This window comes from Phyllobates terribilis, unplaced genomic scaffold (genome assembly GCF_046119375.1).
Source record: "Phyllobates terribilis strain yellow unplaced genomic scaffold, ASM4611937v1 Scaffold_13__5_contigs__length_258822181, whole genome shotgun sequence".
NCBI classification, from domain to species: Eukaryota; Metazoa; Chordata; class Amphibia; order Anura; family Dendrobatidae; genus Phyllobates; species Phyllobates terribilis.
In genome coordinates this window covers 230,608,598-230,632,273 of record NW_027362773.1, presented here as the reverse complement: position 1 = coordinate 230,632,273, position 23,676 = coordinate 230,608,598, and the positions used below count along the sequence as shown (strand labels likewise).

The following is a 23,676-nucleotide window of genomic DNA, read 5'->3' as shown; positions in this document are numbered from 1 at the left end:
TGAGCTAAGCATATCAGGCGTGTGGATAGGCGATGCCCTGTGAGCTAAACACATCAGACGTGTGGATAGACGATGCCCTGTGAGCTAAACACATCAGATGTGTGGATAGGCGATGCCCTGTGAGCTAAACACATCAGATGTGTGGATAGGCGATGCCCTGTGAGCTAAACACATCAGACGTGTGGATAGACGATGCCCTGTGAGCTAAACACATCAGACGTGTGGATAGACGATGCCCTGTGAGCTAAACACATCAGGCGTGTGGATAGACAATGCCCTGTGAGCTAAGCACATCAGACGTGTGGATAGACGATGCCCTGTGAGCTAAACACATCAGGCGTGTGGATAGACGATGCCCTGTGAGCTAAGCATATCAGGCGTGTGGATAGACAATGCCCTGTGAGCTAAACACATCAGACGTGTGGATAGGCGATGCCCTGTGAGCTAAACACATCAGACGTGTGGATAGACGATGCCCTGTGAGCTAAACACATCAGATGTGTGGATAGGCGATGCCCTGTGAGCTAAACACATCAGACGTGTGGATAGACGATGCCCTGTGAGCTAAGCACATCAGGCGTGTGGATAGACGATGCCCTGTGAGCTAAGCATATCAGGCGTGTGGATAGACGATGCCCTGTGAGCTAAACACATCAGACGTGTGGATAGGCGATGCCCTGTGAGCTAAACACATCAGACGTGTGGATAGACGATGCCCTGTGAGCTAAACACATCAGATGTGTGGATAGGCGATGCCCTGTGAGCTAAACACATCAGACGTGTGGATAGACGATGCCCTGTGAGCTAAGCATATCAGGCGTGTGGATAGACAATGCCCTGTGAGCTAAACACATCAGACGTGTGGATAGGCGATGCCCTGTGAGCTAAACACATCAGACGTGTGGATAGACGATGCCCTGTGAGCTAAACACATCAGATGTGTGGATAGGCGATGCCCTGTGAGCTAAACACATCAGACGTGTGGATAGACGATGCCCTGTGAGCTAAGCACATCAGGCGTGTGGATAGACGATGCCCTGTGAGCTAAGCATATCAGGCGTGTGGATAGACAATGCCCTGTGAGCTAAACACATCAGACGTGTGGATAGGCGATGCCCTGTGAGCTAAACACATCAGACGTGTGGATAGACGATGCCCTGTGAGCTAAACACATCAGATGTGTGGATAGGCGATGCCCTGTGAGCTAAACACATCAGACGTGTGGATAGACGATGCCCTGTGAGCTAAGCATATCAGGCGTGTGGATAGACAATGCCCTGTGAGCTAAACACATCAGACGTGTGGATAGGCGATGCCCTGTGAGCTAAACACATCAGACGTGTGGATAGACGATGCCCTGTGAGCTAAACACATCAGATGTGTGGATAGGCGATGCCCTGTGAGCTAAACACATCAGACGTGTGGATAGACGATGCCCTGTGAGCTAAGCACATCAGGCGTGTGGATAGACGATGCCCTGTGAGCTAAGCATATCAGGCGTGTGGATAGACAATGCCCTGTGAGCTAAACACATCAGAAGTCTAGGAAATGCTTTGTGAGCTAAATACACCAGTAGTCTAAGCAATGTGGTGTAAGCTGACTTAATGAGGAGCAGCTGCAGAAATCTCTACTGATTGGCTACACTGATTCATTTTCAGAAGTTCAAGCTTTTTAGATCTCATTCTCAGTTCATCGCCTTCATTGGGTACAATTGTATCCACTTCTAAACTGAGAGCAGGACTAAGTATGTAGAGGTCTGCAACCTCTGAATGTACACAACATTAATATTCACTGAAAAGGAATCACCATTAAATATATAAAAAAATTTTTTAGAACTTTATATTAAAAAACAGCAAACCTCTTCACCGTGTATTTAAGACTTACAGCAAGTTGTGTGAATTTTTGCAAATTTTTTTAAATTTTTCCTATGCTAACCTTCATGAATTTTTCCATTTGTGTTATAGGTGGGGGAGTGGGAAGCAGATTTCGTGATAAGAAAAAAATAATGTAACAGTATGCAATAGGTAAAAAAAATTCCCAGATTAACCTATTAATATATATTTCATCTATTCATCATTTAGACATTATTCTCTTATTGCTCCTTAATTGTACCGTATAACATTTCCTGTTACACGTCTACAGATACTACTGTTCCCACTGCCATTTGAGTTAATGGATTTTACACTGAATAATCATTCACATTTTACATTTGGCGCGTGTCGCCTAGAAGTGCAATTTGAACCTTTTGGGCCGTGGCACGAAAACTATAACTTCTGCTAACCAAAAAGATAACGACATCATATGTCGGCATAGATGAAGACATCCCACCATACTGGATAAGGTAAGACGATGCACCAATATGGACACCGGCCTCAGTCCAACTAAAGCCCACTTGGACTCGTTCCTTTCAGCTTAGGTAAGCTGTTGCCTATAGACCAAACCAATTTATAAAGCCATTATTATAAAGGCACAGTGCACCAGAACTAAGGGATGGGAATAATATGGCAATACTTGGGTTTTTTCTTCTAGCAGATAATGATGAATATAGGTTAATGTCTAAGAAGTGTACAGGAAATATTAGGAGACACATGCACTGTTACCATCATTAAGACATGCTTATCAATGATATTGTATGTTTCCCTCAAATCTGACTACACATAGCTGAGAATTGTATTTTACCGTCAACATTCTTGACTCCTGGTGTTTTTGGCATCAATAATATTATACTGCATTAATCATCCAACGTTATCCTCATCACTACCAGAATGACTACCTTACTTCACCGGAAAAAGAGGAGTTAATTATGTCTATGCAGGAGCTGATGAAGGTTATATACTTTTATGGGGTTTATTTCTTCACTTTAGCATCATAGGTGCCTGCGTTTTTGTAGGAGGCAACGTAGCCAGTGTTTTCTACGATGGTCTCTCGGCCACTTTTGCCTTTTCCTTTCCCGGCCTCATCAAAACGCTCCTTGTGGGATCCGGTGTACTTGGTTGTATCTGTTAAACGATCCACGGCTCCGACTGCTGCAGCTTTCTGTTGGAAGCAAATATGAGAGATAATTATGATTCTTGTCGAAACCAGAAATTGCTAATTACCTGATGGAGATTCATTGTTATATCCTACATGCATTAAGTTGTGATTTCTCCATTTAAGATTAGTCTGTGCAGCTGTAGACTTGTGGTTGCATGATAAAGAAGGTTCACAATGATGTTTAACTGAAATTATCAATAAATGGTACAGGTAATGTGACTATTTTTCTAAGCCGTCTATATGGGCATGTAGGTCATAGAAAGTTGAACAAAATGATACCTTGATACCTGCGATCCAATGTTTTATTCCGGAGAAATCCCCCTTTTTCCTTAATATGTAAATGATCTCTTAAGATCTGTGGGCCAGACATAGATCTCCCTGAGAGTCTGCCTACAGAGATTATTTTAAATAAAATGGGCGTTACCAGTGTGAGACATGTAGATCAGGAGAGGAAACTGACAGTCATTACTTGTCTCACACTGGTAACTCCCCCTTTCATTTAAAATAAGCTCTGGAGGTAGATTTTCGGAGAGATCTATGTTCAGCTCATAAGAAAAATATGGATTTCTCTGGAATAAAACATTGGATTCCAGATATTAAGGTATCAATTTATCCAGTTTCCTATGACCTACATGCCCATATAGACAGCTTATGAGAGCTGATTGTACTGGCACATGTCCTGTAACTGGACATATAGTGGTGACATCATAAGTATCAGTTGTATTGTTGAAAATGTACAACGGGTTCCTACAACCACTCCATTAAAAGTCAATCGGATTAATGAAGATATCTAAGTACAGTGCTCATCAGATTCCATTAACCCCAATAACTTTAAGGGGATCCTTTACTACCACTCCATTGAAGACTATCCTCACTGGGGTCATAAGGGGTAGTTGTGAAGTATACACAGTGCCAATCCATTAAAATCATGTACATGCCATTCCAGTGGTGGAGCATACACATTGCAACTCCACATTCAATCAGATTAAGGCTATGTCCCCACGATTAGTATTTAGTGAGATTTTCTGCAGCATTTTTTTTACCTATTAGCTAAATTAGGTTACTTGGATTTTTTCCCCTTCATTTTTTAGTGCATTTTTGATGCTACGTTCGTTTTTGTCTCTTTTGTAATGTCATGTTTTAAATAAAACTGCTTTGTTTTTGATACTCCCTGGTATTTGGCTTTGACAAAACTTTATTGAAACTTATTACATTCATTTATTATCTGCAGATTTTCTGCATTTAATGCAATTCTATGGGGAAAATCTGCACATAAAACTCAGCATACCCGCAAGAGAAGTGGACGAAATCTCATTGTGGGAACTTAAAGGGGTTGTTCAGGCTGGGGGTTCAAGTCTGCAGTCACTCTATGTAACTGGAGACTTGTGAATCCCCACAATGCGCACAGTTTTAGGATTCTCTGATTCAGGTGCTGGGAGCCTTGCTCAATTCACTTACAGTCACTGTTGCTGGCACTGGAGAATCCCGACAGTGTGCAGTGTGCGCACTGTGAAGAGCCACAAGTCTAACAAAGGTTATGTGCACACTGAGCTTTTTTAGGAGCTTTAGGAACAAAAACTGAGCTGAAACTCTCCAAATCCATCTCAAAAAGTTAAAACTCAAAAACTTGGGAGTTCTGCTCACTTTCCACTCCAAAAATTAAAACAAAAAAACTCAGTGTGAACATACACTAATGGAGATAGCGGAATGTAGTGCTCAGCTTTTTCCACTAGCCCATTAGCTTTAAAAGGGCAGCACCGTGCATGCTCAACCGCCACTTAATTGAAGCCTGTCCTCACTGGGTCATACAGGGGCTCAGGATTCTCTGTTCTAATAATTGGGGGATGCAGCATTGGGGCCTCCATTGCTCAATTTCTATTGTGGAAAAACTTTTTAAACCACTCATTGATTCCAAAGATGCCAGTCCTCCAAGAACCAATGATGTCAATTGCATTGTTGATGTAATTAATACTTTCTTTGCCTTAGTTTGTAATTTTTTCTCTACTTAAAGAAGCACTTTCATGAATATTTTTCTTAATTAAATGTGTGCATATGCGTTATCTGCACAGCTTTTTTGTCAAGGGATTGCTGCTGGATCCGTTCTAATGGATGATCACTGGATATATTAACATATCCTAAGTAGAATTGAGCTGATCAGCGGGGGCGCTAGATCCCCGCTGATCTCATCTCCTGCGGATAGATCATCAATGTATTATTATTCATGTTATTATTTATTAATACTATTCATCTCTGTAGTAACCCTTTTATAGCAGCTGGCAAAGTCCACTTTAAGAGACATTCAAAATCTGGATTTCACAGCGAAAATGCCCCAAGTTTAACCCTTTGCATTGACATATAACAGATTTCAATTCTACAGCACACTGGTTATTTTTTTCCTTTACGGATTTTAATAAAATCGAATCCACAATGCTACTATTGTAATATACAGCAGATTTACATTCTGCATTTCACTGTACATCCCTCTTGTGTGAACATACCCTTATGATAGGGCATGGAAACTTTACTGTTTGAGGTTTCTTTGCAGGAAAATAATAATGTGCAGCTTAATTTGAATGACCAAATGCTGCCAACTTTTGACATTTTTGGACGTAAGGTCTTTACACAAAATAGTATAAAATAATCTAATGTAGGAAAAATGGTCTCACTGTATATAAAAGCTCAGCTATGGATATGTCTGACTACAAACCGGTTGACTGTTCCCAATGACAGACAGCTAACTTGTAACCGCGAGTGGCTGTAATTTCGGATCAGGGCACATTCAGGTCCCATTATAGTGATGATGCCTGTATATACTCTGTATAATGGTGTTTGGAGCTGACCTAGTGGTAACACGTTGTGCATATTCACTTACCGTGACTCCGGAGCTTACAGGTTCTTTCCCAGACACAAGTTTGTAGATAGAATCGTACGCTTCTTCTTTACTCTTTCCCTTAAACCTTTTAGCTGAAAGTTCCTCTAGTGCCTTCTTAAACTCTTCATAGGTGATAACTCTTGCTGACTTCACTCTGCAAATCAAGAAATAAGGCTACCATGTAGACAATGTTACTATTTATTGTCTCTATTACCATTTGAAGTCTACTTTTTCTGTGCTGTCAAACGCTCTACTCAGACTTAATAGTTATAACAAATTCATTAACATGGAGACAGATCCAATTTCTAACAGATGCAAAAGGACTATGATTAACTTGACAAAGTTTTATAGAGTTTGTCATAGTCCTCCCTTTTGGCTACTGCATATTATGTCACCTTTAAATTGATTACTGTGCTCCATGGCTTGTAAATTAAGACTTTGTACAGTTTTTTGTGTTCCTGCCATATTGTACAGACCCAAACAGTGTCAGACTGAAGAACATTGGGCCCACCACAGGATTTGATTCTGAGGGTCCACCTTTCTCCCCCACTCAAGAGCACCATAGCAGCTGCAAGGTTTGCACTATGAACTCTCTTGAAAGAGAAGCCAGGGCCCACCGGAGGATTCTCCGGTTCTCTGGTGGGCCAGTCCAACCCTGGACCCAAATGTAATTCGAAATGAGTTAGGATAATTTTTTACTAAGATATATATTTATATTAGCATACTAATATATTCCACATACTTTACTTTGGAGAACACAATGTCAACATCGGTTCCGGTCACGGTTTTTCCATCAATGACTTTGCATTCTTTACAAAGCTTGGCCCAGTTTTTGCCAGTCATTTCTTGACCTGTTGCCTTTGTATCGCCATAAATGGCAAACTTTTTAAAGCTTTCTTCTAGAGAAGCGAGGTCAGAATTTTCAGCCATGGTTACCCTGGTAAAAAAAATAGATATTATATAATATTTTTGAAAAATTTTAATTTAACATAAAATGGAAAAGATCAGCTATGTGGTGTAGCTTCAGCATGCCTCTCCTGGCTCCTGCTTATGATAGATTTCTTTCTGTCAGTTTTTACAAGCAGGAGGCAGGAAGATCAGTTAAGCAGCATTTCATAAAAATACTCTTTGCACACAGCACTCACAAATTGTTTAGACAGCAGTGTGAGTTGGGGCTAATAAATGTGCAGCCAATCATTGTATTAACTCATCTATTATGCCATGGATGGCTATGTTACATAAGGTAAAGATGGTATCTGCAGTCACCTGGGAGGACATACAGAGAAACAAGGATGGGCAGGGACAGTGGGGTCTCAGAGATGCTAATTCACAGGAAATCAGACCTTATGTCTACAAAGTAGAGTATATACTGGACCAGTAGACAGATGAGATCACATAAAACAGCTTCACATTATGAAAGGGATAGTTTGCATTATTGTGCAGAACATAAATGCTAGAGTGCTACTATAACAAGCATATAGTAAAACTATGAATGCATAAAATAAAAAGAATAGAATTACTAAAGCCTCTTATACAACACCCTATTTGTACTTGTTCTTCCCAGCATATGTTGCGTGCATCATTTGCCCTCTTGATGTCCTTTGTCATATTGACATTATTACTCCCTATAGCAGATTTGAACAGAGTCCAACACTATGGTGTCATGCAGCACAAGGAAGAATATTCACTTTCAATGTCAGCAGTTTTGTTTTGCTGTGTATTTAGTAGCAACAAGTAGTTGCTATTTGGCATTCAGCATAAAGTTTACGACTTGCTATTTGTACTTACACCTTGTTGCTATGTAGCTTCTCTATGTATTAATTTATGTTGGGAAATGTTCCTCCCGTGTGCTAATACTGTATTTCTTGTTTGTCCTCTGTTGGTTTCGCTCAGGACGTGCTTGGATTGGACTTTGCAAGTAAAACTGAAATTTTAATTTGGAACTGGGAAAGTGTTTTTTTTCAGGAGACACTGAACAGACTCATTTAATAAAGAATCATTTGAAATTGCCTAATACAAACCAATGGGACCTAGATTAAGTAATTCCTACAGGCTAATATGATATACTGTCCCTTAGTTAACCCAATCTGCTAATAAAAATGACCCCAAGGGACTTATGTTTTACATTTCCCTGATGATTAGAACATTTATTTTCTTTTTTTTTTTTTAGCACATCGGAGTTTTTTGTAATATTATGGAAAGAAAATATAAAGAAAAATATTTTTTCACATTTTTTCAAATGGCGCAAAATTCCACCAAATTACACTTTTAATTGTGTTCCCCTTTCCGTTTTTATTTAAGACATATATCATTTTGTTATTGGCGTTAGAAACTGTGACTTTGGCTAGCGGTGAATTTTTTCATGTTTTTTTTTATTTATCTCTCAATTTGGGGCTAATTTATCAAATCTAAGGCCTCATTCAGTTGTATATTTTTCACGTTCGTGTTCTCATGTTCTATCTGTGAACATGTACCCATTATAATCTATGGAGCTGTTAACGTGTCCGTGTTATTTTTGCGGGTCCATGAAAATCACAGACAGCACAGGGATGCAATGAATGCCAATTTATTTTTTTTATATTTGAAAAATCACTGATAATTATAACATGGACCAGACATTGATGAAACACGGATACAAAGCACTGATGACACTGCAGATCTAGCAGTTCTCTGAATACTGAGCTCTGTATAACCCTTCCTACACCACTGATTGGCTGCTTTTTGTGCATAGGCAGAAAGCTGCCAATCAGTGGAGGGGGCGGGGCTATACAGAGCTCATGAATATGGAGGAGTTCTTGGCAGCAGGTTTACTAGTCCTCTAGTGATAATCTCCTGCTGATAAAACATTGACTTTATTAAAACTACAGCAAGCAGCCCAGTAAGTGATAATAACCCATGATGTAGAGGCAGAGACCTTAATTCCAGGGATTGATCACTTCCTGCAGTTTTCATAAAATCACTGCTTTCTCTGCTGAAGATCTAGCAGAGCTCTGAATGCTGAGCTCTGTATAACCCCGCCCACACCACTGATTGGCAGCTTTTTGTGTACACTTTGCATAGGCAGGAAGCTGTCAATCAGTGGTGAACATGAAGAACTACATGGCAGCAGGTTTACTAGTCCTCTAGTGGTAATCATCGTCTTACTCTGCTAAGACCATGCAGCCACTGCAGCTTCCTGGCACCCAGCAATCACATTGTGCCCAACAGTGTGAAAAAAATAGACAGACCTACATAGTTCATGTCAAATAAGTCTCTAAGATGTGAGGCATCAGCGTAGTTTAGGGATTAGACCATCACTTATGTCTACTGTTTCATTCTATATCACATGGACAGGTCATTGTATAATTGATATCTCCGTAGTATTAGCTACAAGTCTGGTTACTGCCAAAATAAAATAGCAGTTGACTTTATTATTCAGGAGCTATCTATACTGTATATGTTAATCAGGCCCCTATGAGATGCCTATATTGAAGAAAAAATAAATGTAATTCCCTTAAAGGGGTTGTCCAGAACTTTTATATTGATGGCCTATCCAATATCTGATCAGTGATGGTGCGACACTAGGCACCCTGCTGATCAGCTGTTCTCAGTGCGGGTTGGAAGTGCTCAGTACCGCTCCATTAACTAGGCACCCTGCCGATCAGCTAGGCACCCTGCCGATCAGCTAGTCACCCTGCCGATCAGATAGGAACCCTGCCAATCAGCTAGGTACTCTGCCGATCAGCTAGCTACTCTGCCAATCAGCTAGGCACCTTGCAGATCAACTAGGCACCTTGCAGATCAACTAGGCACCCTGCTGGTCAGCTAGGCACCCTGCAGATCAGCTAGGCACCCTGCAGAACAGCTAGGCACCTTGCAGAACAGTTAGGCACCTTGCCGATCAGCTGTTCTCAGTGCTGGCTGGAAGTGCTCAGTACTGCTCTGTCAACTAGGCACCCTGCTGATCAGCTAGGCACCCTCGGATCAGCTAGGCACTCTCCAATCAGCTAGGCACCCTGCCAATCAATCAGCTAGGCACCCTGACGATCAATCAGCTAGGCACCTTGCAGATCAGCTAGGCACCTTTCCGATCAGCTGTTCCCGGTGCTGGCTGGTTGTGCTCAGATGAGGAGCTGCACAGCACAACTCCGTCAACTCTTTAGTATCCACAGCTGGGAACTGCACATCTGCACCCTATTTAAAATCAATGTGGCGGATGTGCAATATCCAGCTGTGGCCACTATGCAGTTCACGGAGCTGTGTAGTTACGCTCGGCAACTGAGTACAACCAGCCGGCACCGGGAACAGCTGATCTGCGGAGGTGATGGGTGTCGTACCCCTATCGATCAGATATGGATGACATTTCCTGAGGATACACCATCAATATAAAAGTCTCTGACAACCCGTTTAAACTTGCCTCATATCTAAGAACTTCCATACCCTTGTTTGTTTAGTTGCTCTTTTTTGTATATATCTTCCAACATCAGGGCATCATTTCCATGTACCGGTGACCAGAACTGAACTGCATGTTCCAGATGAGGCTGCACTAATACTTATTAAAGCTGTGAAATTATGCCCCGGTCTTGCGGATCCATGCGCTTAGATTTTAAAGGTTTTATTGAACCTGAAAGCACAGGGAGTCGGAAAAATAAAAACGCAGGTTATAAATAGATACTATGAATATATACAGGTGCATCTCACAAAATTAGAATATCATTAAAAGTTAATTTATTTCAGTTCTTCAATACAAAAAGTGAAACTCCTATATTATATAGAGTCATTACAAACAGAGTGATCTATTTCAAGTGTTTATTTCTGTTAATGTTGATGATTATGGCTTACAGTCAATGAAAACACAAAAGTCATTATCTCAGTAAATAAAAATAATTAACAAAAAACACCTGCAAAGGCTTCCTAAGTATTTAAAAAGGTCCCTAAGTCTGTTTCAGTAGGCTCCCCAATCATGGGGAAGACTGCTGACTTGACAGATGTCCAGAAGGCAGACACACTCCACAAGGTCAGAGAGTTCCAATTTTCATTTGGAAATCAAGGTCCCAGAGTCTGGAGGAAGAGTGGAGAGGCCACAATCCAAGCTGCTTAAGGTCTAGTGTGAAGTTTCCACAATCACTAATGGTTTGGGGAGCCATGTCATCTGCTGGTGTAGGTCCACTGTGTTTTATCAAAACCAAAGTCAGCGCAGCCGTCTTCCAGGAAATTTTAGAGCACTTCATGCTTCCCTCTTCCGACAAGCTTTTTGGAGATGGAAATGTCATTCTCCAGCAGGACTTGGCACCTGTCCACACTGCCAGAAGTACCAATACCTGGTTTAAAAACACTATCACTGTGCTTGATTGGCCAGCAAACTCGCCTGACCTTAACCCCATAGAGAACCTGTGGGGTATTGTCAAGAGGAAGATGAGAGACACCAGAACCATCAATGCAGATGAGCCGAAGGCTGCTATCAAAGCAACCTGGGCTTCCATAACACCTCAGCAGTGCCACAGGCTGATCGCCTCCATGCCACGCCGCATTGATGCAGTAATTGATGCAAAAGGAGCCCTGACCAAGTATTGAGTGCATTTACTGAACATACATTTCAGTAGGCCAACATTTCGGATTTTAAAATCATTTTTCAAGCTGTTGTTATAAAGTATTCTAATTTACTGAGATAATGACTTTTGTGTTTTCTTTGGCTGTAAGCCATAATCATCAACATTAACAGAAATAAACACATGAAATAGATCACTCTGTTTGTAATGACTCTATATAATACGAGTTTCACTTTTTGTATTGAAGAACTGAAATAAATAAACTTTTTGATGATATTCTAATTTAGTGAGATGCACCTGTATGTTTGAATATGAGTATTAGCCCCTTTACCTAATACACTGTTACTGCATACACACATAGAAATACTCTGGCATCTCTGTACAAGCCAGGGCAAAATACTGTTTGCTCAGTCCTTTCCAAACTGGCAAACAGCTTTATCACTAGACATATAGGCAGAATGGTCTTACAATGAGGCAAATATTTGTTTAGGATAGCAAATGGTTTTAAAGTATCCCTATCTACTTGTATGTCAATTACCTTTTACACACGTATCCTGTCAATGAGATCATTTCATGCTTAGACAGACTCAACTCATAACTTGTTTATAGGTGCAATTATATCCTAATGATCCTCTGTCCTCTAAGCTGGCTTCTAGTAAAATAAAGCCACATTTTGTAATAGCGCCTAACTCTTAAGTAATGATTGGTGAAGTTTCCGTCTGACATACTCAAGGGAAGATGTCTAGGCAGCATGAATCAGAAACAAGCTCCATCATTTATAAACTTGTTTGTTTCTCCCATACAATGAATATTTCTGTGATCACTATGATGAATCCTAATCACCTACCTCCATGACAAGTCCTATTAGTCACTTTTCACCACCATGACCATGACTAGTCCTCCTAGTCACCTACCACCATGACTAATCCTCCTGGTTACCTTCCACCATAACTAGTCTTCATAGTCTCTTACCATCATAACTTGTCCTTCTAGTCACCTACCACCATGACAAGTCCTCTTAGTCACTTACCACAATTGACTAGTCCTCCTAATCACATACAACCATGACTAGTCCTCTGAGTCACTTACCACAATGAAGTGTCCTCCCAATCACCTTTCACCATCACTAGTCCTTCTAGTCTCCTACCACCATTACAAGATCGCCTAGTCACTTACCACCATGACTTAGTGACCTACCACCATGACTAGTCCTCTTAGTCACCTATCACCATGACTAGCCTTTTGAGTCACGTTCCACCATGACTAGTCCTCGTAGTTTCCTAACATCATGACTTTTCCTCCTAGCCACCTACCACCATGACTGGTCATCTTAGTTACCTACCACCATGACTAGTCCTCTTAGTCACCGATCACCAATACTAGTCCTCCTAGACACCTAACACCATGATTAGACATCTTAGTTACCTACTACCATGAATAGTCCTCTTAGTCACCGATCACCATGTCTACCCCCATTAGTCATCTCATTTCCAGCTCTTTGTGCTGAAACGTTGCAGTCTGAGGCTGTCTCTGATTCATGCTGCCTGAATCACAGATACCTGACAGGTTCCATTTAAAGTTAACAGTACACCTAGGGGAACGTTTCTCCATTTTTTTACTTAGGATAAAACAATCTGCTTTGATAAACTCAGAAATAACAAATCCTTTGGAGTACATTGACTTGCTCTCTGGCACCACTTATGAAGGACATCTAATAGATGGCCTGATTGAAAATGGACTAGTCCTGTGACAGATCTTCTTTAAATGCATATTACATTCAGTATGTTTAAGGAAAATGAGAGCAGACATTGTGCAGGCACACAAGAGGCAGATTTGTTAAAACGGTCTAGTTTTTACACAGTATAAATATACAAAGTCAAGGACTTTAAGATAGGTTAGTCCTCAGGATAGGTAATCACCATCAGATTGGTGGGGGGACCAGGTGTTGAAGACCAATAAAATTGTTGGGCTATCAATATCTAGAATGTCGAGACTAAGTTTACTCCATCTCTTCTTGACTTACTTCATGCCAAAATTTTGCACACAAATTTTGGCAAATTTTTGGGACTGCCTGTTACATGTTAAGCCACACTCTTTCCTGTAAAGCTATGTCCTCTTTCTCTCAAATTCATATCCACTTGTTGGATCTCAGAACATCATAAAATGTGTAAAACACATAGGCCCCGATTAATTAAAACCAGCGTTTTTCATGCTGGTCTTGATGACGGTGGTTGAGTGGAGTGCGAGGCGCCTGATTCATTAGGAGGCTCATCCTTAGGGAACTTGAACCTTGAAGCTAACACAACATTGCAAGTAGAGGCGTTAGGGACAATTCATTATGCCTGGCAGTAATCTTAATAAAGGTCTCGTTTGGAGTACAATGTACACATTCATTATGAGGCGCACACCAGTTAATGAATTTGATGCATCTTCTCTGTGGAGTACGCCTCATCAGAAATGATACTCCAGTCAAGGATTGGAGTAGTACTTCTGAAGTAAGAAACGCCAACACTAGCTGAATTTGCAGACCTAGTCAGGCCTGCCTTGCCTCCTCCCCGGCTTTGCCTATTTTGGCTGACCTGCTTCAAATTGAAGTAAAAATGCCAAAAGTGAAACATTTTTTGTGCAAAAATTCTGCGACTTTTCAAAGTGTTTTACACCAGGTTTCTGGTGTAAAAGCTTAGATGAATCGGCCACGTCGTGCGCACATACACATACACGACTTTCCTTTAATAGTATGCGATCTATAGAGATCTTTAATTCCAGATATTCAAGGGAACCTATCGCATTGATAGTCTGGCTGATCTGTGGGCAGCATGTTATAGAGCAGGAGGAGTGGAACGGCCTGACTTATAGATTTATAGGAAAGTACAGTATATTATAATTTGTAATTCATTCATTTTAATTCGTGCTCATTTAGGTCTTAGGGGTCCTGTGGGCGGTCTCATCAGTGAGTAATAACATTATTGTAGAAGTGTAGCACTGGTTAATGGACTCTAGTGGGTTGACATTAAAGGGGATGGTCCAGGACTACCATAATGATGACATACTCTTAGCTCACTGTTCTTTAGGTCACTACAAGACTCAATCTGTTAGACTATGTACACACTAGCGGTCAGTGACTAGGGACTGGAAATTATGGGTTCATTGAGGTGAGATATCCACACTACTACACTTAAGTCCAGACGTGACGCTTGAAGCACTTGGATCTTAAGTATAGCCCCCAACCAGAAATATACTCATTTATAGTATTTCAATACATCCCACTGTACAGGATATATATCCACATGTTTGTTTTTGTAGGAAATAACAGGAACATTATACATGAAGATAAGTATCCCGAAACAGCTGCCTGCAGATGGACGCCTGGTTTGCCTAATTCCTAGTCATGTTGTAAGGCTCATTAAAAGGTCGGACATTGATTTACAAGGTATTTCCCTTTAATAGGTGGCACTGGGGGGTTTTCTTTCTAAGAAAAGAAAACTAAGTCCCCGGAGCCACCCATTGGAGGTAACTACCCCATATTAACCTTAACCAATATTAGCCAAGTCAGGCACCCATCTGATTTCTTCAGGCTCTGAAATACTATAATATAGGAGGTAACTTAGAAAAGCATGAGAAATCTGGTCTACTAGACAGTGCAAGGCCGATAACGAGCTACGTGTTTTTAAGCTGCAGGTAAAGTAATGTATTTCTCCTTGTAAATGATTCAGAATTAATTTTCTAAAGACAGCAAAATTATAAAGAATAGACCATATCTCTAAACGCTCTTAAAAGCAGCTCAAGGAAGATGCCTGACCCCTAATTATGTACAGAAAATATAATTTAAAAATCTACTTTAATAAAAAAAGGTAAAAACAGATTGAAAAAAGTGACATGCTTTAACTATCAAAAATACAATAGGTGATAACTCCTTTTTAAAGGGCTTTCAAAGTTTGAGCTGCACTTTAAGGCCTCATGTAGAAGGCCATATTGCTTCTTGTGCATGTCTTGGAAACAACTAACAGCAATGTGTCATATATTTTATTGGCTGGTACGGATATTGGTCATAGTTGTGGAAAGAACAGAAGAAATATGGTAGCCAATTCTGCTCACAAGAAAGTTGAGTATGATGCAAGTGGTAGAAGCTAGATATCCAGATCAGTGGTCAAATACATCCATTTTATTTAGAACTTCCAAAAATTACACGTTTTGAGGAACTTTGTCCTCTTTTTCAAGTTTATGGAATGTGATATCTTAATAAACAAATTATAGTTAATATATTCAAAGTACCTATTTTTTCTGGATTAGGTTTCTCAAAACGCGTTGTTTTTGCAAGCTCCAAATAAAATCGATCTATTCGAACACTAATCTGGATGTCACTTGTACAGTACTCAATGTTTTGCTGACCAAAATTTGTTACCACGTTTCTTCCCGCCCTGGTGAGGCTAGGACCCCGAACCCAGAGGGATCCACGTATCAGCAGCACTCCTCCATCTGTTATTACCATATGTACCTATTCTTGCACAACCTAAAAAGGCGAACAGCAATCTGTACAGACTACTTTTGTCCCCCTCTGCAAAAACGTATAAACCCAAGGTATCTCTTTTTTTCTACGCCACCCCCATCCTATAGTTGTGGAAATGTATTTTTTGCTCTATGAGACGAATTCCCTGCACTATTCACTTCCCTTACTAACAGCTACAGTGACAAACAGCTGCAGCCAATGAAGCAAGTATTTTATTCCCTTGTGGTATTCTAGTCCCCCTTATGATACACCGAAACACTTGTCATAAGTGTGAAAATGTTTTCATAGAAGTAGGGGATCAGTTACTACTCACTCGTATCACATGAAGATCACCGTATCCAGCATAATAAATCCGAGCTGTGAGGTGATACTCTATTTTACATGAGCAATTAAACTGAAAGAGTATCCCCCCGCGCAGGGCTGACTTTGTCATTTCTCCCAATGCGGGTGGGAGAGGGAGCGTTGCGATTGCGCTCACACTGCTTGGACAACTTGAGTAGCGGAATTTCAGAATGGAACATTACTATACACCCTGTGAGATTATTGGGCATCTTAGCTAGAAATCTTGGTTTTGGCTCTGAATGACAAGGAAAGCACTTACGCTGGTAATACTACCCTATGACCCCCAACAGGGTTGCCCAAAAAGGGTTTACCGAGAACATGGCAACAGCAAGTCCCATCACTTTCACAGTGAGAAATGGAACCCTCATGTTGTATCGGTAGGAAATGTCCTAAGGCCAAGGCCCCACTATCAGTATTTTTTCTCAGGAGTGGGAGCCAAAAACAGGAGTGGGTGATAAATGCAGAATTGGTGACTTGTTTCTATTATACCTTTTCTCTGATTGTTCCTCACCTGGTTTTAGCTCCCACTCCTGAGAAAAAATACTGACCGAATACTGACCAAATACTGATAGTGGGGCCGTGGCCTAAGACAGAAACTTATATGACTTCCCCTTTGTAGGTTTTTATCACTGACCACACACATCAAACCCAGAAAGCTTTCCCAAACCTCCTTGCTCAGGTGAGCCTACTGGCTCATTGACTCAGATTTTCACAATGATACATTATATTCTATGAGGCTATTCACATGTCAGTTTTTGTTTCCTGTTTTTAAGAAGTGATCAACTTTAGGCCATGTTCACACGTTCAGTATTTGGTCAGTATTTTACATCAGTATTTGTAAGCCAAAACCAGGAGTGGGTGAAAAATACAGAAGTGCTGATGTGCTTCTATTATACTTTTCCTCTGATTGTTCACTCCTAATTTTGGCTTACAAATACTGATGTAAAATACTGAACAAATATTGAACGTGTGAACATGGCCTTAGGCCACAGCCCCACTATCAGTATTTGGTCAGACATTCTCTGAGAAAAAATACTGACCAAATACTGATAGTGGGGCTGTGGCCATAGTCTGATTTGCTGACCAAAATTGCCCAATCAAGTGTATGGGTCAGTGAAACAGATCTGACAGCTCGGGGACGCACTGTCCGATTGTCACTGTTTGCTGGGAGAAGCCTGAGAAACCTGAGTTTTCTTTTCATTTAAGAAAAAGGGGCATAACACATACAGTAAAACCAGACACATGGATTGAAAACTGCTGAAAAATCAACCTAGCAAACCTTAATCAATCTCCATTCATTTTTGAGTGAACAAGAAAAAAAAACTTGCACGTGAATTTTTTTTCCTTTTTTCTCAGACAGACATCACTCAGATGTTCGCTGCTTCTTCTTGCATTTTAAGAAAAATGGACCAACTCTCATCAGTGTTTTGGATCGGATTTTCATCCGTGGGTCTGTTTTTACCATCAGTGATTTTTCTCTTATGCCAAGGAAAAAACAAACAAATTAACAACGTTTCTCCTACCCAATAGAGAGCAGTCAGATGGATGTATAAATGGGACAGAGATCGGCGGACTGGCCGGCGGATTAGAGTCTGATAGCTTCATATATTTCTATGCAGCTGTCATGCTCGGGTGGGGATAGCCGCTGGCCAGTCCGCGCACTGCGGTCCTATCTAGGACTGATTTATATGGCCGTCTGACAGCTCCCTTACAATGTGTAAAACAGAAGGCACATGACGTGCCATCTTTGTGGACCCATAGACTCGGGCTCCGAGATTTTTATTTTTTTGCTTGCACACGGTCTGCAAAAATACACAGACATGTGAACTGCACCATAGACTATAGTTTGTATGTTTTCTAAAACGGACGTCTGAATGAGGCCTTAGAGTAGGGAAAATGTCTACCACCACCTTGTGCCCATGTATGCCACCTCAGAGCGCCATACTTATCACTTATCTTGTGTCCTCACGCCCTGTACGGTGGGATGAAAGCATTGATAACAAGTGTGTTATTCCTTGTGTCGGGCTCAGGCGTAGAACAGAGGCAGGACACAATGGATATATGTGAACGTGGCCTAAACAGTGTATACTGTGAGATGGAGATTTTACGCTTTTCCCACGAGTGATCATAATGCCGGTAGCACAGGAGGTGTGAACAGTGCTGTATACACACATACTATATAGCATGTAATTGTACAACGCAGGGGCCAATTTCTGAGATCTATGGTTGTTTCTCAGACTTGTAAGCAGTTAACCAGCATTCTGCTGATGGGTTGATGTTTTCAGCTCCGGATTCACCACCCTTCTCTGTATCCCTGTGGGCCCTGCAGGCAGATCATGTCACTGCTATTTCTCATCCCGCAGATCGCCATGACAACAGTCTGTAATGGTGTAAGCAGAGCGTAACAGAGAGCACTGGGTGGGAGGCCGAGGGCTCGTTCTCACAGTGATTGGATCAAAATTGTGTCATTCCCTCTATGTTCTTATTAAGAGTCATTAATTCTTCATTTAAGTCCATCACTATGATGGGGACAGCAAGTCTCCTCTATAACACAGGCCTAAAGTCCCCCATCGAGAGCTTCTCTATGAGAATGTCCTACCGAGGGTCTCTAGGGACCGGGACGGCGACAGCAGATGTTCTTGTATAAAATCGAAATTCCCTGCTGACTCCTGCGGCTTCTCCACGCTGAGATCCTCACAGTCGGGTGTTTTATACTACTATGGATTTTTTATTTTGCTCACATTAGTCCAGCCATGTTTCCAGGGTGGGGTTGGACATGGACAGAATTACTTCACAACATCATAGACGTGATATAATGATATCACTCATGTCTGATGCAGGAACTGTATGTTTCGTTTTTTTCGGTTTCCATTCCCTGTTGGGGGTATGACTTATTTACTGTCTGCATAGAGGGCAGTGATGTAATTCCTCGTCTTATTCCGTGCGGGCGTCACTAATGACTTTTCTTTACTTGAAATGCTGGGACCAATTTTAAAAAATGAGAAAAACAAGAATAAAAAGAAAGGATATGTTCACACTGAGTTATTTTCAAGAGATTTGTGGAGTAAAAACTCCCCAGAAACTACAAGGAGTTAAAAAAACAGGAGTTTTGACTATAGGGTTGAGGTGTTTTCACACTGAGTCTTTCTACCGAGTTTTTGGAGCAGAAAACTGAGCAGAAACCCTCCTCATAAACTCCAAAAACCCAACAAAAACTCAATGTAGCAGACCCTCCAAAAACTCCTAAAAAAACTCAGTCTGAACATGCCCTTAATCAAGTCTTATGGTATGTGCACACGTTTTTTTCAGATGAGTCTGCCTCGTAGACCGCCTGAAAAAGCACCAACTTAATACACAAAAGTTTGATCATTTGCATTTTCATGTAAAATCGAGTTACTGTTCATATGTTTGGGCTTTTGAGTGTCTTTTAACCATCTCAGGTTTCCAAAAACACCAAGTGGATGAAGGAAGTGAATACTTTTCAAAACCTGTCAATCGGAAGACTAAAAAGATGCCCGGAAGACCCCCAGGCATCTTTTTGAACATCTTACCAGCATTTCTGCTTGAAAAAACGCTTGTGATTGCTTCATTGTTGAATGGCGGTAAAACAAAGGTCTAGAAAATTACAGTAAAAATAACGCTCCAAAAACGCGAAAATGTTAAAAAACATCCAGGAAACGGCAAAAAAAAGCTGAAAAAGATGTTTGAGCGAAAAAAAGTGTCTTCCACTTGAAAAATTTTGAGGGAAGGGGTTTCGCCTGCCCGAAAAACCTCATGTGCACATATCCTTATAGTGTTGAATTTATCTTAGTGTTTACAATTGCTTGTAGGAGGGGATACAATCTGAATCTCCTCGTATTGTCTATCCTTTCTACTCTCGAGGTCCCCCGTACACTGATATTCAGGATTTTGTGATGTTTTGTACCTTTATGTGACATGATGTAATTCAAGAGAACAGGTGTCTGATTACATTTAGGATGTGATTGTAGGTTACGCAGAATTTTACAGTCCCTCTGGAAGTGGAACAAAGCCTGGGAATTTCTGATCCAAGTGCTATGCTACCTGCTGTCACACATGGTGGCCGTCATGACCGAGCTGGTAGCACGCTTCTGCTGACACTTATAGGAATGCCGATGGGGCAGAGCTGAGTTTGTCATTTGGACCAATGCATCTTGATATTATATGATGTGTTATCTGTACATTTACAACAAGCAGCTGTTAGACTACTAAACACTGATTTCCAAAAAGTTTTGTGACTTTTTTAACATCTGTGAAGAACATACACACATTTGCTGTAGCAGACTACCATTTTACTATAGAGCTGTTATCTCATTACTATTACGTGCGACAACAGTAATGGATTGCTAGTGTACAATTACATATTAACTAAACGTGCCTAAATATCTAGTATGTACATGTAATATTCTATATGTAATGTGTAGTATGCAACACACATCTATCTATCTATCTATCACATATCTATCACATATCTATCACATATCTATCCATATATCTATCTACATTTATCTATCTATCTCTATCCATATCTATCTATCTATAATATATCCATTAATCTATCTATCCATATCTATCCATTTATCATCTATCTATCTATATTTATCTATATATCCATATATCTATCTATCTATCTATCTATCTATCTAATCTATCTATATCTATCCATATCTATCTATCGAATCTATCTATATCTATCTATCTATCTATCTATCTATCTATCTATATTTATCTATATATCCATATATCTATCTATCTAATCTATCTATATCTATCCATATCTATCTATCGAATCTATCTATATCTATCTATCATATATCTATCACATATCTATCCATCTGTCGATACATATCTATCTATCTCTATCCATATCCATCTATATCTATCTATATCCATATCTATCTATCATATATCCATCAATCTATCTATCCATGTATCTGTCTATATCTATGTATCCATCTATCATATATCTATCTATCTATATTTATCTATATATCCATATATCTATCTATCTAATCTATCTATATCTATCCATATCTATCTATCTATCGAATCTATCTATATCTATCCATATCTATCTATCTATCTATCTATCTATCTATCTATCTATCTATCTATCTATCTATCTATCCATATCTATCAATGTCTATCTATCTCATCAGAGTTGCTACATCAGATCTATGTATTCTATATCTATATTATAGAATAAATATTGTGCATTTACACATACAGAATATAAGAACAATCCCTGGATACAGCGTCCACAGCTCACTGTTTGCATATCATGATGAGTTTAAACAACTCCTATGCTTTACCTGCCATAAAACCACAGGTAACATAAATCTTAGATGCAACCCAAGCCCTGGAGCATCTGTACAGTCACAGACAGGTGAACTCATTCATACACTGATGACAGCACACATCATGCACATTCCTATTTACCGGAAAACCATAGAAATTGTGCTAATTCTGTAAAATAACACCAATTGTAACAAAAGAGTAAAAGCTAATGAACAAGCAGTCATTTCTTCCCAGCCTCCATGAACAGATGTAACACACAGTAGCTCAGATAAAAATACTACACGGCCGGGAGAGACAATGTTTATAAGACAACATGCCTGGAGCAGCCTGCGTGACTATATTCAGCCGCAGGACAGCAGAATACATTGCAGCACTAAAGCCATGAATGGGAAAAGGGTTTATTGCATAGGTGATGATGAATTTATATTTTGCATTCTAGTCTTTTTTTCTTTTACAATGCACCTGCAAGCAATGGTCAAGTAACAGAAAGAGAGGGAAATGGATTTATGTTTAGGGTAAATGACTGGAAAAAGGAAAATTGTGTTTTTATTATGTAAGGAAAGGGATTGTGTGGAGTTCTGTGCAGAGAGATAGGCAGAATCCTGTTCTTACCTCCTGATTCCCTGTGTTCTGCTATAGACGCCTCCTCTCCCCGCCTGGCCCTGTAGAATGAAATGCAGCTTTAAAGACTGTAGGGCTATTATCTTGTGTTTATTCCTGTATCCATAGAGACATCCTGTAAAACATCAAGGGAGTGTAATATAAATATAAGTGACCAAGGTCATTTACAGGCGGAAGAGATGTGCCCTCCTTGCTGGGAGCAGACAAGATTTAACTTGGTTGAGATCTTCAGTGCAAGTCACTAGATGGGGGTCTGTGCCAGAGGGGTGTGTCGGAACAGAACAAAGGCACAAATAGTCCGGGATGTTCATTCATTGACTGGCTAGCAGAATCATCGCCAGGCTACTAGAAACAGCTGGCTGCTATTGATTTTACAATAGCTTTACGACATAATAACATTAAGGAGCATTTGCTACATTGTGTTTTAGATTAGTTAGGTGTTATTTATTGCACTATTTTTGGAGAATTTTTAGGTGTTACTCCCTGTGTTTAAAATGCACCAAAAATGCATGTGCAATTCTTATTTAATAACAGGTTTTTTTGGTCGTGGGATTTACAGCTTAGAAGCTTTGCATCTAATGTATGAAAAAAATCAACATAATATGACATATGTACTATTCTTTTTGCTAATATATACAGAATACAAACAGATTTTCTGAAAATGAACAGTGGCTCACGCTGAGTAATACATTTGGTGCATTTTTACACATTTTTGTCTAACTTTACATCACTTCTTGGTTGGAATACTTCTAGGCCAATTTTGAGCTTCAAAATATTGGTGCAAAATGGTGCATGTTCCTTTCCAGTGCAGTCAAGCCCCTTGATGTGCATTCACAATAGTAAATGTCCCAATACTATTAAATTTGGCTTTAATTACTGTAATCTTTAAGACTGTATTACTCAAATATTTCCTAATTTTAATCATCACTGTTAATTCAACACACTTGGCATAAATCAATAGCTTAAGTGAATGTAAGAAACCTTCTAATATATCTTAGAGAAATCAGCTTCCTTCTCCACATATGAGCCACTTCTCCAAACCCTAACCTGCCACCTGTCTCCAGAACTCATCATCTGCTCTGACCATCAGTTTAAATAATTTTTCTTAAAGCAAAGGAATCTCCAGCTCACTGAGGTATCCGATTACAAAGCCTATTAAACTCCATGGAGAGTGGAGGAAGGAAGAGGAGTGAGGACTGGAGCCATAAGCACAGAGAGAGTCCAGGCAGATGAAGCTGCAGCTTCTGCCAAGTATATTTCACTTCAGTGCTGGATTCACAGCCACACAGCCCAGTGATGCTGAATAATGTCCTCTGTCCTGTTGCTGCTTTTGCCTGTGCACTACAGAAAAATAAGATCACGAATCCCTCTGTTTCTGTGTACTGTGTAGAAGAGGTCTCATAGCAGTTGTTCTCCACCCAAAAGCTCAGAGAGAACTGGATATTAGAGATATAGCC

General features: G+C 40.2%; 1 protein-coding gene across 1 annotated transcript; it reads right to left on the bottom strand.

The window, feature by feature from the left end:
- Positions 1-1,813: 1,813 nt before the first annotated feature.
- Positions 1,814-22,458, bottom strand: TPPP3 (tubulin polymerization promoting protein family member 3). The gene is made up of 4 exons (XM_073659344.1): positions 22,211-22,458; positions 6,648-6,842; positions 5,906-6,059; positions 1,814-3,036 (listed from the first exon to the last, which is right to left on the bottom strand). Exons 2-4 carry the CDS (start codon positions 6,833-6,835, stop codon positions 2,848-2,850), a joined length of 531 nt encoding a protein of 176 aa, XP_073515445.1. The 5' UTR covers positions 6,836-6,842; positions 22,211-22,458; the 3' UTR covers positions 1,814-2,847.
- Between the last annotated feature and the right edge of the window lie 1,218 nt (positions 22,459-23,676).